The sequence below is a fragment of the Neltuma alba genome, unplaced genomic scaffold (assembly GCF_004799145.2).
Source record: "Neltuma alba isolate B1F8T4 unplaced genomic scaffold, ASM479914v2 tig00010858_pilon, whole genome shotgun sequence".
NCBI lineage: Eukaryota > Viridiplantae > Streptophyta > Magnoliopsida > Fabales > Fabaceae > Neltuma > Neltuma alba.
The window spans coordinates 1,247-16,354 of NW_021635652.1; the positions used below are offsets into that span (position 1 = coordinate 1,247).

At 34.0% G+C, this 15,108-nt stretch overlaps 2 protein-coding genes across 5 annotated transcripts; one reads left to right on the forward strand and one right to left on the reverse strand.

Moving 5' to 3' along the window:
* The first annotated feature begins 2,694 nt into the window (after positions 1-2,694).
* Positions 2,695-10,772, forward strand: LOC114759519 (DEAD-box ATP-dependent RNA helicase 1-like). 4 transcript variants are annotated; one of them, XM_028948707.1, is made up of 10 exons: positions 2,695-2,857; positions 3,850-3,990; positions 5,218-5,452; positions 5,680-5,946; positions 6,777-6,931; positions 7,684-7,861; positions 8,146-8,333; positions 9,126-9,330; positions 9,659-9,764; positions 10,269-10,772. In XM_028948707.1, exons 2-10 carry the CDS (start codon positions 3,881-3,883, stop codon positions 10,376-10,378), a joined length of 1,554 nt encoding a protein of 517 aa, XP_028804540.1. In that variant the 5' UTR covers positions 2,695-2,857; positions 3,850-3,880; the 3' UTR covers positions 10,379-10,772. The 4 variants fall into 4 exon arrangements, with proteins under 4 accessions (XP_028804540.1, XP_028804543.1, XP_028804544.1 ...); XM_028948710.1 differs by having other exon boundaries at positions 3,872-3,990; XM_028948708.1 differs by lacking the exon at positions 2,695-2,857 and adding an exon at positions 3,076-3,224.
* Positions 10,773-13,138: 2,366 nt separating this feature from the next.
* On the reverse strand, positions 13,139-13,874 carry LOC114759524 (uncharacterized). Its single transcript, XM_028948715.1, has one exon. It carries the CDS (start codon positions 13,731-13,733, stop codon positions 13,431-13,433), a length of 303 nt encoding a protein of 100 aa, XP_028804548.1. The 5' UTR covers positions 13,734-13,874; the 3' UTR covers positions 13,139-13,430.
* Positions 13,875-15,108: the final 1,234 nt, after the last annotated feature.

A 15,108-nucleotide genomic window follows, 5' to 3' on the forward strand; every position in this document is an offset into this window, starting at 1 on the left:
ACCAACCACGGGAGTATTGGCAACTACTATTGCTTCCAATTAATGAGAACAGCCGCCTCACTAGATCCCATCCAGCTTAATTAAACCATTAAGCTAGTGCTAATTAAGCTTTATATATTGCCACTCGGGCACTCACTGAAATCCTAACATGTTAATATAAAGTTTATACCAAAATTAAGTGCTTAAGGAATTCAACAATCAACAATTATGAAGCAATTAGCTTGCTTTTTCTTTCTTCTTCTCTCAGCCAAAATTTGAATATCCTAGCTAATAGAGGTATTTGGATAGAACTCAAACCATAATTTTAAAGGTAATTTTATAGTATACGAAGTAAATATATAAAAAAAATTTGTCTTGATTTATAAAAAGTGTTTCTTAAAAATATTTTTCTCAAATCCCAAACTCCCCTCATATGTGAAAAAGTTACGATCGATGAATACGACTTTTTATGGCAGACAAAACAAAACCATCACTTGGGGATGAGATCATCAAATTAATCTATTTTTTTTCAAAGGCCGTGTTCTCCTGACCACACAGTGAGCCCAATTGAGAGGTCCTGTCCGGCCCATTACCCATATCAGGCCCATCAGCAGGCCTTTTTTTTTTCTTTGCCTCCTGTCTTCCCGCATCAATGCCCGTCGCCGTCAAATCTTCGAACACCGCAAATCGCCTTTTTCTGAGCGCAGGAGGTCGCTTTCTTAAGGTTGCATGATAATGATGAGCAGTGAACGAGGACCAAAAAATTGTGAAATCTGAGGCAAAAATTTTTTTTTTGGTTATAATCCCATGTCTTTTTAAGATTAAAAATTAATGTTAAAACTAATTAAAGGTCAAAATTTAATAGGATACGTTTTTATTTTATCATGTACAAAATTTAAAATAAAAACAATATGCCAGCAGACATTTTAAAAAAGAATAAATTTAATCTTTTAAAAATTGACAAATAAAAAACTTTCAATTTAGATGATTTCAATCAAATTTCGATTTAGACATGGTTCAATTATAATCTCATTGCAGTGGTGACTTTTTGGCATAATCTCATAGATCAAGATTACACACACAAGCACACATGATGCTAATAAAGCCATTGATTATGTGATTTTTCTTGTGACTTCTTCAACCTTCTCGCTCTTCTTTACTCCAAGCCAATGAAATGAAGCTTCAGGTAGCATTAGGGATTATGGGATTGCAACTTGAGCATGGTAAGGTTATATATATATAATTGGAGGATAGATACGTGTTGACTGTAATTTTTATGGAGAGTGCTTATTAAGTTGTCATGGAAACACATTCTGTGACCATCATTAATTTTTTATTTTAAATAATGCTTTTATTTTAGTTTATGCAGAATCTAAAATAGTTGTGTACTATCAAACAAATAAACTTATTATTTAAAAAAATCAGAGATTTAAAATTTTAAATTTAAACCATTCAAATTAAATTAAAAAACCACATATTAAAAGTCGTAATTAAATGACGAATCCAAAATACCCTAATCCTACTTAGATAATAAATCTGGTTTTACCTTGATTTATTCTGTTTTTCTCATTTAATTTCCCCTCTAATTCTTTTTTGTAAAATCTTGTTTAAGAGTGTTTGAATATTAAATATATTTTTATAAAATTTTCCCCTAATTTATATTCTTTTATTTCTTCTCATATTTTTTAATTACATTTTTAATTTTTAATTTTATTATTAGTATTTTTTTCTTATTTACTATCTTATTAAATAACAACATACTTTAAGAAAATTCAATTTGTTAATATATTTATTATTTTTAACCAATTTTAGTTGTTTTCTTAAATTATATAATTTAGTTAAAAGGATTTTATTAAAAAAAGAGGAGGGAGTATTATTTTTCACAATGCCCTTATTAATTCCATAGTTTCTTTCTCTTAATTTCTCACATTTAAACCCTCGTTAAAGAGAGGAGCATTTTAAGACATACCTCTCTGATCTTATTTATAAGACAGAGAGATAAAATATTTTTAGTCATATTTATAGGATACTGAAATTTTTTTTTATATGAATGTATAATTTTATCCTTTATTTATTATTGTATTGACTTTATTTACATGTAGTATAATGTATATTAAATAGGAATAAAGTTGAAAAGTTATTAAATTTTAAATGAGAATTAATGAAATTTAAAGTTTTCTTTAGTTTGTGCGAAACAAAGTGCTTTATAAATAAAATTAACAAGAAAAAAATTGCAATTAGGTCCCACCCAAGAAAATTAAATACAAAAACGTCCCTTAAAATTATGAAATTATTTTGAAATCTCAAGAGACTTTTTTGTAATAAATTTTATTTGTTTAATTACCAAATTATCCTTCTTCTTTTTTTTTTAAAAAAAAGTTTGCATCGACAACTAAAAAAACAGTGGTTAACAACTTAGGATGTAAGGATTAACAACTATCGCAGTTGGTTTGACAACTTAGGGTGTGATATGTTGAGAAAATGTGTTGTGAATCCTTACACTTTAAATTGTCAACCACTGCTCTTTCAGTTGTCAATACAAACTTAAAAAAAAATTAATAATTAAACAAATATAATTTATTACAAAATTTTTTTTTAACACTTCATAATAATCTCATGATTTTAAAAGATTTTTTTATATTTAATTCATTTGACTGGGCTCTAATTGAATTCCCCTTTCCTTTCAGAGCCCCTCGAACTCCGCATACTTCTCCCGCTGCTGCTGCTCAGCTCGTGTTCTCAATCCCTCGGCTCGGCTCGCTGTCGCGTCTCACCGTCACGTTCGCGTTCACTCTCAAGTCTCAGCCTCTCTGCCGTTCTCGAAGTCTTATATGACTGCCGTTCTCAGCGCCGTTTTTGCCCTTTAGCTCCTCATTTGGTAAGGTTCTATTCTAGTTCCCTCCATTCAAGCCCACACGTTCATTGTATTGGTGTCTTCTCATTTGACCTCGGCCTTTTATCTAGATTTTTTAAGTTAAGAAATAACAATAAGAGTAAGAGGATGACAAAAAGGTGCGTGCTTTATAATATTCTGCAGTATTCGAATCGAACAGAAAATGAAAATGTACCACCGCTATTTTCTTGGCATATCGAGAAAAAGTCTAACTTTGGGCATATTTGGTCATCAAATTAAGTTATTAGCATATATGTGTGGGAAGGAATCATCAAATGTCATGGCATCTGAACAGAAAAAAGTAATTAGACAGCATTGGAGATTGAACAAGTGGCATTGGTTTGTAACTAAGGTGAGGTTGACATTCATGTTGCTGTAATTATCGTTAAATGCGGTTCTTTTTACCTACCTACAAGAACCTGTTTGTAAATGCATATGAATGATGGGAGAGGCAAAATGGGTGGTTAAGAAAGTAATTGGACCTTTCGGGGAAACTGGGGAAGAGTGTTTGGGTAAAGAGCTTTAATGATAGGAAAAGCATTTAACTTTCGCCAACGTATATCTTTTTCTTTTCTTTTCTAAAATGAAAGAAACGGAAGAGCAAATTAATGCACCATGTTAGAGAATTGCTGCAATCTCACAAATGAGAGGTAATCATGTACAAGTAAAAGCAAAGTGAAGGAACTGAAACAAAAGAAATGATGCAGCAGCAAATGTAAGGGTAACCATTATGAGTGTTTGATGCTGTCCTTCCTTGATGCTTTTTGTCTTCTTTGATGATGCTGTCTTTCCACATAAACCATAGGGACTGATTTCAAAATTGAGGACAAAAGATCACTTTTCCCTTACCCTATATTTATTTTGTTGACGCGCGCGCGTGTTTTTTTTTTTTTTTGGCATTTTCATTTGTTTTCAAAATGGTGCGGTATAGACTTTGCACGCTTTTTATTTTTGTCAATGCTTAAACCCCATTGCAGTTGAAGGGTTTTGGTGTTGAAGGAAGTCAAGATGGGTGAGCGGAAGCAAAGTGTGCCAGTTCTGCCATGGATGCGGGACCCTGTTGATGTGACTCTATCTGAAGAATGCCCTCTTGAATGTGTTCCTTGTCTTCACCCCAAGTACTCATTCATTCTATTGCCTTGCTTGTTTGCAGTTTTTTCTTAATTGTGCCACAGATTGTATCCTTTCAACTTTTCAATATTAGTATAAATAGAAGTGTTATTCTGCATGGTTGGGTTCTCTGGGTCATTTTTTCCTTACTAGGATATTACTTTCTTCTTTTGCCATTGTTGGACTTATTGAATGTAAAAAGCATCTCTTTGATGAACTGTTGATGTAGAGAATGCGGAATTAGAGCCTCCATGTTCTTGTTTGGAAGTTGCACTTTTGGGTCACCTTTTCTTTTCTTTTTTCTCTTTTTAGCAGTTTTCGTGTTCAATTTTCTTTTTCTTGTTAGGGATGGCTCATAGACTCTGTGATTTGTGGAGCGACTAACTACTGGATGGGCTCATATCAATCTGACCTTCCAGTTTGTAGGAGGGTTATTTTCATTGATTTTCAATGACATGTGATCAAATTCCGTTTCATGAATGGCCTATCATCATAAAATTGCTTGATATTCATGTTCTGTGGACATTTACTCTCTTTTTGGCACTTCGTTGCATTTGGCTTTAGCAGAATGTGGTCTCTGCTTAGGATAATTAAAGAAGGGAAAAGAAGGGAAGGGGGTTTCTCTAGAAATGACATGCCTATTTGCTTCTCTTGTTTTAAATGATATCATGAACTTGAGTTTTATATAAACCAGAACTTTATATTTGTATAAACCAGTATAGGTTGTTTTCTTGAAATGAAGGCATACACATGAAAACTGATGCAAAATATGACACTAAATGAATAATTGTAATTTGGCCGTGGAACATGATGATCTTCATTAAGACTGCGTGTTTAGCTGATGATTTGCACTCATATTGGTTCTTGAGCAATGGATGACATATGCTGAGGGGATCTGGGGCCTTGCCTTGGGTGAGTACCTGGACCAAAATCTAAAGTTTTTTAAAGGTCCAATGAAAGATCTTCTCTGCCATGTAATCATTCTAATCCTGCAAATAACTATTATCCAAGATTCTCGAATGCTTTTTGACAGTTTTAATCCCCCCATATTTGGGTTCCGTCAGTATCTCATTCCCTCTACTGCATCATTTTTAATCTCTGGAATAAAACAAAGTTGGTTCTGTTTCTTGTGAAGGCTAAGCATTCTATTAGTCCACATATGATGCTACTCTGAGTTTTCTTAGTGTTTTTACTTCCGGTTCATTTTGTTTTTGTTTTTTTATTACATACATCAGGCTGAAGTTGGCATTGCAGAATATGGGCATCTCTAGGCTCTTTCCTGTGCAAATTGCAGTTTGGGAGGAGACAGTTGGGCCTGGTAATTTTGAGCGAGACCTTTGTATAAATTCTCCCACTGGAAGTGGAAAAACTTTAGCTTATGCTCTGCCAATTGTGCAAATGCTTTCAAACCGTGTTGTAAAATGCTTGCGAGCTTTAGTGGTGGTGCCCACTCGTGATCTTGCTTTACAGGTTGGATAGCTTCCTTGATGTCCTTTTAAAAATATTTTATTTATTTTTATTTTTGGTTTTTTCCCCCCTCAATGCTACTAATTCAACCCATCAATCATGTATGTTCTTTTAAACATCAACCTTTTGCATTTCATCTTTGTTTGTGTTAATGTGAAATCAAAGATGAATAATCCATTTTGTCATTAAAATGAACCATCATATTATCCCTAATTTCCATTGTCACTCAGGTCAAAGAAGTTTTTGATGCCATTGCGTCTCCGTTAGGTTTACATGTTGGCTTGGCTGTTGGTCAATCTTCAATAGCTGATGAGATTTCTAAGCTTGTGGACATACCAGGATATGAGGTAGGCATGTGTTACGATCCAGAAGATATATCTCTTAGTTATCAACTGGGCTTCCAAAGTAAGGTGGATATATTGGTAGCTACCCCTGGAAGGCTCATGGATCACATCACCACCACTAAAGGGTTTACACTTGAGCATCTTTATTATCTTGTAAGTTGTGGATACATATTACTTCTAATATTTGTATGTCGCTTCTTGATTTTGTATTTCATTTTTTATTGCAGAAAGAATATTTAAGGACATTGTCCTAATTCATTTCATATTGCTTCTCATATTTTATTAAGTGACAGGAAAGAGTGCTTAAGGATACTTACTCCTTTCAAGAGAGATGAAAATATCAGATAACTATATGAAACATGATGTCATAAAGAATTTTTTTTTGTTGCATTTAGTATATTTGAATGTTAGTTGTGAAACTATCTATAAGGCCATAGTCAGACATTGAAGATATCAACAGCAATTTACTCTCTCTGGTCCTTAATATAACACACTTTTTTAATTACTTGTTACAGATTAAGGAAATTAGTTAAAACTTGAGAGTAGTTTGTATCATTAAAATTGTTAAGAATTATTACTACTTTCCACGATTATCCTTCAATTAAAATCAATCTATCTTAAGCACCTTTAATTTCTTTCTCATATCATCTCTCTCTAAAACACAGTCAATAAGGGCATTTGTGGGAAAAGAGGATTTAATGCCATTGACTTATTACAAAATTATATTTAGGGCCATAGAGACCTTCTAGAATGTGGCTCGAAATAACCCCTAAAGGCAATAGGAAACAGAGGAACACATAGGGCTATTTATTTATAATGTTTATTTATCAATTATTGTGTGTATGGAACTGTGGATGCAAATTGGCTATGAAAATGAAGCACTTGGCTATTGTGTATCATATGTAGAATTAAATGTTGATGTACGTTAAGTCGGAGTTCTTTCATTGTACATTGAACCATGTGAACCAAGTAAATTATGTCAGGTGGTTGATGAAACAGATCGGCTTCTCCGGGAGGCCTACCAATCGTGGTTACCTACTGTATTGGAACTAACTCGATCTAAGGACAAGAATAGTTATCCACTTGCTGGTTCAGTTCTTCGTAATTCATTTAGTGCATTAAGCACTAGAAGGAGATGGTAAGTTCTAAGTTCATTTACCTGTCTTTTGTTGTGTTCTTATCATAGAAAATATTGTCTCATCAGATCATAAACATGATTTTGGATTCTTTTCTTTAAAAAAATCTAGGTTAAATAGACAAATTGTAGTGGTTTACCTTGATTCTTTGAATTTGTGTTAATGACTATATTAGCTAGAAGAAATGCTTCCAAGATGTACAAACTAGAGATTGCCTTGTCGGTTGCTTTGTTGAATACTATATATTATTAATGTATGGTTTATCAATAACGTTTTAGTTATAATGGGGTTTATTTGAGAGATCTTATTATCTGGGTTCTCAGACTCTGCTATATGGGCTGTTTTCAAATAATTGAGTGGCAACAAGAAAAGAGTAAATAAACCATTCTCCACCACAAGACTATTCAAGTCCTGCCAAGATAATTGGTTGGTATAAGTCGGCCTTAACTATATTTTTAAATTATCTATTTTATGAATTATGAATCCTTCTTGACGCTTATCAGTCTGCTCACACTGTTACATATAGTTTTAAGCGGGACATGAAGTTTCTAGTAGTACTCTTGGGCCACTGATCCTGGAATGCTGTCACTTCTTGAACTATTGAAATCTTAGCGTCTTTTTTTTTTTTTAAACATTTAGCCTATTTACAATGTTAGCTCTTGTCCCTTTGTTATACTTTCTTCCCTTTGATACAAGAGAAATAATAGCTCATATATGTTCTTTTTCATAATATGTTTATTTTTATCTCCTGCAGTGGGGTTGAGAGGGGATTTAAAGATAAACCTTACCCCAGGTTGGCAAAGATGGTTCTATCTGCAACAATAACCCAGGACCCAGGAAAGCTTGTTCAACTTGATCTACATCACCCAGTATTCTTGAAAGCTGGGCAAATGCGTTATAGGCTTCCAGAAAATTTGGAATCACTCAAAGTGGTATGACATTAAAACATGAATATCATGTGTATGAATTTATGGCCATGAATTCATTTAAGTTGGAATCATTCCTGTATAATTTAATTTCCAGAAATTAGCATGGCTGCTTGCTTTTAGCTTCTTCTATTTCAAATTATATTTTATTAATATGGATGGTTGAATTTAATTTATAGGATGATATGTACCCCTCACCCCCGAATTCTTTGGAGTCATTCTTGAGTGATGGTGATCACTTGATAGCGACTCGCAATTTTAAATTTAATTTCTTCACTTCGTGTGTGTAGATCTGCGAAACAAAGGTCAAACCCTTGTATTTGGCTGCCCTTTTAAAATCACTGGGAGGAGAAAAATGCATAGTTTTCACAAAATCTGTGGATTCAACGCATCATCTATGCAAATTACTGAACTATTTCAGTGATCTTCAAATTAAGATCAAGGAGTATTCTAGTCTTCGACGTCAACATGTGAGAAGGTAAGTACACTGTTTTACTGTAAACTGTATTCTGAGTTGTGCATGATCTCATATCAAGCATTGACACTTAAAAACATGCAGAAATGCCCGTTGCACTAGAAACTTCACAAGTCACTTAAATTGTGATTATTCAGCCACATGGTGTCTTGGACATCCTTTGGAATGCCTTTATGAAACGGCATCTTTTGAAACCTCTTGTTCAACGACACTCTCCAAGCTAAATCCAGTTCATTGTTACATAAGCTTGTTGGGACAAAGGTGCAATCTTTTGTTTGTCTTGTGCTTTTAAGGAGGAGCAATGTGAGCGCATGTGTTACACATTTCGGCAAGGCTCAGTGAATGTGTGGGTTAGTGAAGGTAGGAAAAAAGGAGAAGGGGGAAAATATGAAAACGGAAATACCATGAGTTAGATCCGACTGATGACCTTAAATGAAAGAACGAGATAGTTTGGGGAAAGAAACTATGGTGCCATCTTTCTTGTTGTCATCCTCGTCATCATCAAAGAAGACTATATTTGAAAATTGATCAAACTTGGCGTGCTGGGAAAGAAATTAGCCCTCGTGAAAGAAAAACAAGGAAAGAAATCAGAGACTTTTTTCTTATAGTGAACTAAAAGGATTATATATTATTGTTTCTGCTTGTATACCATAACCCACAGTGTTCTGCATTCTATTTGCCACTATGATACAGATTATGGTTGAAATATTGTTTATTTTTTAGTTTTTAATAATTTTGGTGCATTTTATTATTCGGTATGCTTAGACAGTTATGAAAATTATATTCTATGTGCAGTAAGACATTGAAGGAATTTCGGAAAGGGGAGTTTCAAGTGCTTGTGTCTTCTGATGCAATGACTCGTGGAATGGATGTTGAAGGGGTGAGAAATGTTGTTAATTATGACATGCCAAAATACATAAAGACTTATGTTCATCGAGCTGGTAGGACGGCAAGAGCTGGGCATACTGGGCGTTGCTTCACACTGCTGTCCAAAGATGAGGTATGAAGTCATCTTCAGTCATGGTTGGTTGAAGAGTAGTTTCTTTTAACTTTGGTCACTATTGTTCATGTTCAGTCCATGTTGTATGGCTCTAGGATCCAATGGAGGAAGTTGATCTTAGTTTACTTAGGCATGTGTTCAAGCTTAAATGTAATTATTATATATCGGGCTTGATGAATTGCTCCTGGGAAAGGACGTCTTGGTGCTCCTTACATTTCCTGATAAAACTTGCAGGGGGGAAGAGTCCATATAGTTTCTTATGTTGTCCTTTTGATATTTGACAACTGCACCCATCTCAAAATGGTGTGAACTCATGACCATGTGGCAGGCTAGACGATTTAAGAAGTTGTTGCAGAAGGCTGATAATAGTTCTTGCTGTGAACACTTTCTGCCCTCCAGTTTGATTGAAGAACTACATGCTACTTACCAATCAGGTATATGTCTATTGATTCTTGTACTTTTGTCCTTCACAATCAAAAAATGGGAAATATGTCTTGACTTATACCAGAGTGATTCCGCTCATCTATGAGATTTGTACTTTTTCTTATCAGTGTTGTCAGTATGCCAGTGTTGATCTTCTGCAACCTTGTTTGTTACCTTAGAAACGCATGAAAATATGGTATTGCATTGATTTGGTTGAGAAAGAGCATAATTTCTTGCCACATTATTTTTATGTAACTTGGGCAAATCAAACGTTGCTTGATATTCTTTTACTTTTTGCCCTGGTGGGAGTAGCATCACCTTTTTCATTTCACCTTGGCTGTGTTTCTCATTCTCTGATGCAGCACTTGTTATGAATAAAGGGTAGTCACTAACTAACATTGGGTTGGTTACTTGAAGGGAGTGGGTGTTTTTCAGTTGGGCTTATAAATAGAACATTGTCGTACAGATCGTTCCTGTTGATGAAATAAACCTGGTTTTGATTTCTCTTTGCTCAGCGCTGAAAAAATTTAAAGAGACAGTTTCGGAAGCCCGAAAGAAACCCAAGATCAGTTCAGAGACTTCTCAAGCAAACAAAACAAGTGAAAAAGATCATAGAGGGGAATAGCTGCTCATCCACCGTCACATAAAAGAATAGCTTATTATTTAGAGAAAATCTCAGTAAGCCATGGAGAATGTCTGATGGAGTTTGAGATCCTATCCCACATGGCATCCCATGTGGCACTTACGTGGCAAGGGGCAACATATATGGCATGCAAATCAAGGGGCATTTGCGGAGATGAACAAGTAGGAGGTCCAATGACCAAAAGAGGCCCTCGAAGAACTAAGATGCTAAAGGGCTGTGTTCCCTAAAATATTTTTCAAGCTTCATGATTTTTCAAGTGTTGTTACCAGATCTAAATGGTATGGAGCACCATATAGGAATACTTACAAACAAGCTCAAGTATAAAAATTCATATGTTACACTTATTTTTAAAGTGTTTTAAGATTGTTGATAGAAATTTATTTCAAGTCCTTTATAGATTCTAAATAATTGAATTAAAATTTTTTTTAAAAAACCCCTTATAAATTCACACATTTATAATCATTAGATGTATTTTTCTAAGAAAACAATGATTTTATTTTTATCTTTAATAAATAATGCATAATTAATTATTTTGACCGGAAAATTCATTCAAAGTTTTGATAACCCTTTCCTTGTTATTGATGTGAAATAAACTTCATGTACTAATTGTGGTCCAGCAAAACTCAGCAAGCCCCTAGCGATGTGCATTAAATATCTGCTCCTATCAATCGTGGGCTGTATGAAAAACGTGGAGTGTTTTATTTTTGAGCAATTTTACAATAAATTGTGCTGTCAAGGTTATGAATCTAATGGTTGTTATTTGCAGCTCTTTCGCCAAGTTTATTTGTTGGTCCACAAATATTCAGTGATTTTCATTAGCATGACCACACTGACCACTGCTCTAGAAGTGTCTGAGATGTTCTCGAAACCACTGCTCTAGAAGTGTCTGAGATGTTCTCGAAAGTTTTGGCGGTGGCTTGGGAAAGAAAAAACAGGGATTTTGTCGAAGTAGTAAAATTGCTTCTGCTCTGATTCACTACAAAAGCATAAATATACTCATATAATATTTCCGCTCCTAATTATAAGGGTTAGTTGATTAATTTGAAAAGATTAAGAAAAAAAGTTTAAGTTAGTTATTTGTAATAAATAGGTGTTATCTTTCTTAAAATATCTTTGCTAATCAAATTTATTAGCTAGAACTATTATTGTTAGAAGGACTATTTTGAGAAAAAATACATAAATATGAGAGACAGTGGATTGGGATATTATATTTAGAACCAAAATAAAAATCAAACAAGGTTTTATATTAAGGACCGGAGATAATATATATATGTACACTTATCCTACACTTATATAGTACATTTAATACTTCTTTTTAAATTTTTCCTTTGTTTAATTTTTTTTTAGAAAGATGAAAAATGGAGACATATGAACATATATATAATTTGTAAATGTAAAAAAAATTTTAAATACGAATAAAACTGAAAAACTGTCAACTGAATGTATTTCTTAGTATGCAAGAATGTGTTAAAAGTGATACTCCTTTGGTTCTAAATATAGGACCTTACAAAAGAGGTCCTATATTTAGGACCGGAGGAGTATTACAGATTGTGTGTGTACGTATTCTACAACTTATACACAGTACAGTTGACAATCGGGATGTAAAGCAACAATTAATAGAACAGCCGACGGTAATTGAAAGTACATTAACAAGAAACTCGGGTTCTTGACAACTGGAGGGAGACTTTGTTTAATAATTTCCATATTTTCTCCTAAAATATCCTTGTCAAATCTCCTAATTTGTAAGAGTATCTATGTCTTTGACATCAAATAGTGGAGTATACGATTAGTTGCTTCGGATTGTTGCATGTTGCCTCTGTTTCTCTTTCTCTTCAGAGATATGATTTTTTTGGGCTGAAAAAACAAACAAAAAATTATAAGATTTAGTTTTTATAATATAATACTTCTGGTCATAAATATAAAAAACACACAATGGGTTCCGTTGATACTAAGTATAATATTTTAATTCATTTTTTCTTCTGAATTTATAATTTTTTGTTCAAATATCCATATTGATGACATATACTAAGAAGCTTCTAACCAAGAGCTAGCTCCAAAATGCATATAATGGAATAATTCAGAAAAAATAAGATACAATTAACTAATCTAACTAAATAAGTTAACTGTAACTTAGTTATGAGCGGAGGTAGTATTAGTATATTGACTATATTACATTGACAATGTTCAGTTTTCGTTTCTCTTGACCTCAACAGTGCGAATCCGAATTCTCTCTCTCTCTCTCTCTCTCACACACACACACATCTCTCCGAAAGGAATTAATGGCATTCATCTTCTGCTTTGGGACATATAACAGATAACTTAACTCATCAGGACTGAACCGTCAGGTATTCTTGTGAACGGCGAAGGAAATAAATGTGCAGATTTGCTAGGTAAACAATAACATGCATGTGGTAGGATTTAGATCACTCATCTAATTTGAACGTAAGCGAACTGGGTGGTTGTATTGTATATATCTCATGATATGCATAATAAATCGTGTATATGCATGTATGCCTCGCAAAATGTGTAATCAGCCAGACACTGATAATTAAGGCTCCTTTGATTCAAAGAGAAAAGAAAAGGAATTAGACATAAGAACAGAAAGCTATGATAAATAGGAAAGAAGAGTGAATCACATAGAACATTTCTTTATTCGATACCACTCTCCTTTGAATTACATGGCCGTAGAAGAAGATGAATTACTACGTACTATATTTGTTATAACATGGCTCATTGTGAAAAAAAAAAAAAAAAGGCCACCAAGTACATTATTATTATTTGGGAGATCCACTGAAGTAAAGAGTTCCTGATAAGTTTTCTGAAATAAAAAGGCAAGTACTGGAGAATTCATACTTTATGTCGGAGAGAAAATTTTTGTCTTATATATACAAAGAAGGCTGAACATAAAGTACTAGCTCTTTCTTTTCATTAAAGAAAAAGTTCAGAAACTCTCCTTTGCGAGGATTTGGATTGCGATATGAATCTCTCTGCCGGATCATCTTCTTCCAGAAGTTTCTCACTGGATTTTATCATCTCAGTGGTTCAAATTGGAGAGGGATCTATGAACCTCCTTGAGGAAGTACTTGCTATCAGCACTTGGAATTGAAACTGATGATGAAGATGCTGAAGCGGATGATGAAGCTTTAGGGAATAAGGATGAAGAAGTGGATGATGATGAATCATGAGAACGATGATCGTTGTTGGGACTTCCGATTTCCCTCTGGTCCTCTTCAGTAATCGTATCCAACGACATCTTGGAAGTTCTATGCCTCATCACAGTCACATACTGTGGTGGAGCCACCTCCATGATGAACCTGGCAATGCGTGAATTCGCCATTGCTATACTCAGATTTGCTGCAGAAGTTGATGAAGAAGAAGAAGGAGAAGAAGATGGAAGATATTGAAGGGCTAAAAGAGTAATGAGTGAATCTCAAGGAATGTTGTTGGAAGGTTGATTTGGTGGTGGATAGGCAGAAACACAAGACATGGATGGGTTTTTATAGTGGAACGAACGTACAGGTTCACTAACTAGGGTTTACATTGAGTTAGGTTAATTTTGATTTTACTGAATTGAAGTTTTCATTTATAAGTCAGTGCCGCCTTTGTCTTTTGATATTAATGATGAAGCCGAAGTGATTGAGGGGACAGCTCCGTGAGATAAACCTGAGAGCAGTGAGAGTGGGACTTTGTTTAGCAAGTGGCAAAACCTGGGTGGAAAATTCGATATCTCTAGAGATATGGTTTTTGGAAGCTTCAATGGCTTCTAAATTTACACTTTTCTAGGGTTTTGACGGACCAGACATTCACTCTGCCACGTTTCTGGAGATGAAGGGCCGATTTGAACTGTGATAATGGCTTCAATGGTTTTTCTCGCCGTTCCCTTCTTTTTCCGGGAAAATTTTTGGTTGGCTGAAATATAAAATCAATTTGAAGCCGTAAATTAGGCAAGAAAGAAAACAAAAATCTTAATATAGTCGGTCAAGCTGAACACTGGAAAGCATGCCAAGTGTGCCATTGGAAGTTGCTGAGAAATTGCAGCATTGATTATTTGATTTGAAGTTTCTTCTTCTCAGTTCTTGTCCTCTATAATATCTACGTCACAAAGTCATGGACTATATATTGGACTTCATGATTTTTGCTTATGATACGTAAAAATCATATATTTATAGGTTAAAAAAACATGATAATATATAAATTAAGATATAAATTAATTTCTTTTGGCCATTATAATAAATTGTTATTTGCAATTTACCATTAACGACCTAAAATTAGTTAGGGAGAAAAAGAAGCACATGTATCGTAAAAGGATTGAGGTTGACAGTGCTGCCCCTTCGTTATCACAGACCAACAAGGTACCGTGTGCTTCAAGGCATGCATACGCTATTTTCTTATGCCTATTAATTATTGTGGTCCTAAATTCTCTATTAAAAAAAAAAAGATTATTCTAGTTAAGATATCAATTCGAGGACTTTTCTATTGGGGTTAAATTACTTCTTTGACATTTAAATTTTTATTTGGTTTTGAGGAACCTGTGTTTCTAATTCATTCAGATTTTCGGTGGTTATGAGGTTTTACATATATATCTTGTAAAATAGAGGATATATAGTCCAAAGTATGTGATAGAATTCAAACATGAGATGGGGTACCTAGTTAATAATTAAGTTAGTTTAGGATTATGCTAATGTGGTTGGGCTGAGTAGAATAGATTTCAT

What these genes read in the sequence shown, in the direction of transcription:
- LOC114759519 (XM_028948707.1), top strand. Translation starts at nt 3,881, where the DNA reads ATGGGTGAGCGGAAGCAAAGTGTGCCAGTTCTGCCATGGATGCGGGAC. An exon ending in TTAAGCACTAGAAGGAGATG is followed by an intron (nt 6,932 to 7,683) that starts GTAAGTTCTAAG and finishes TATCTCCTGCAG; the next exon opens with TGGGGTTGAGAGGGGATTTA. An exon ending in CGACGTCAACATGTGAGAAG is followed by an intron (nt 8,334 to 9,125) that starts GTAAGTACACTG and finishes TTCTATGTGCAG; the next exon opens with TAAGACATTGAAGGAATTTC.
- LOC114759524 (XM_028948715.1), bottom strand. Translation starts at nt 13,733, where the DNA reads ATGGCGAATTCACGCATTGCCAGGTTCATCATGGAGGTGGCTCCACCA.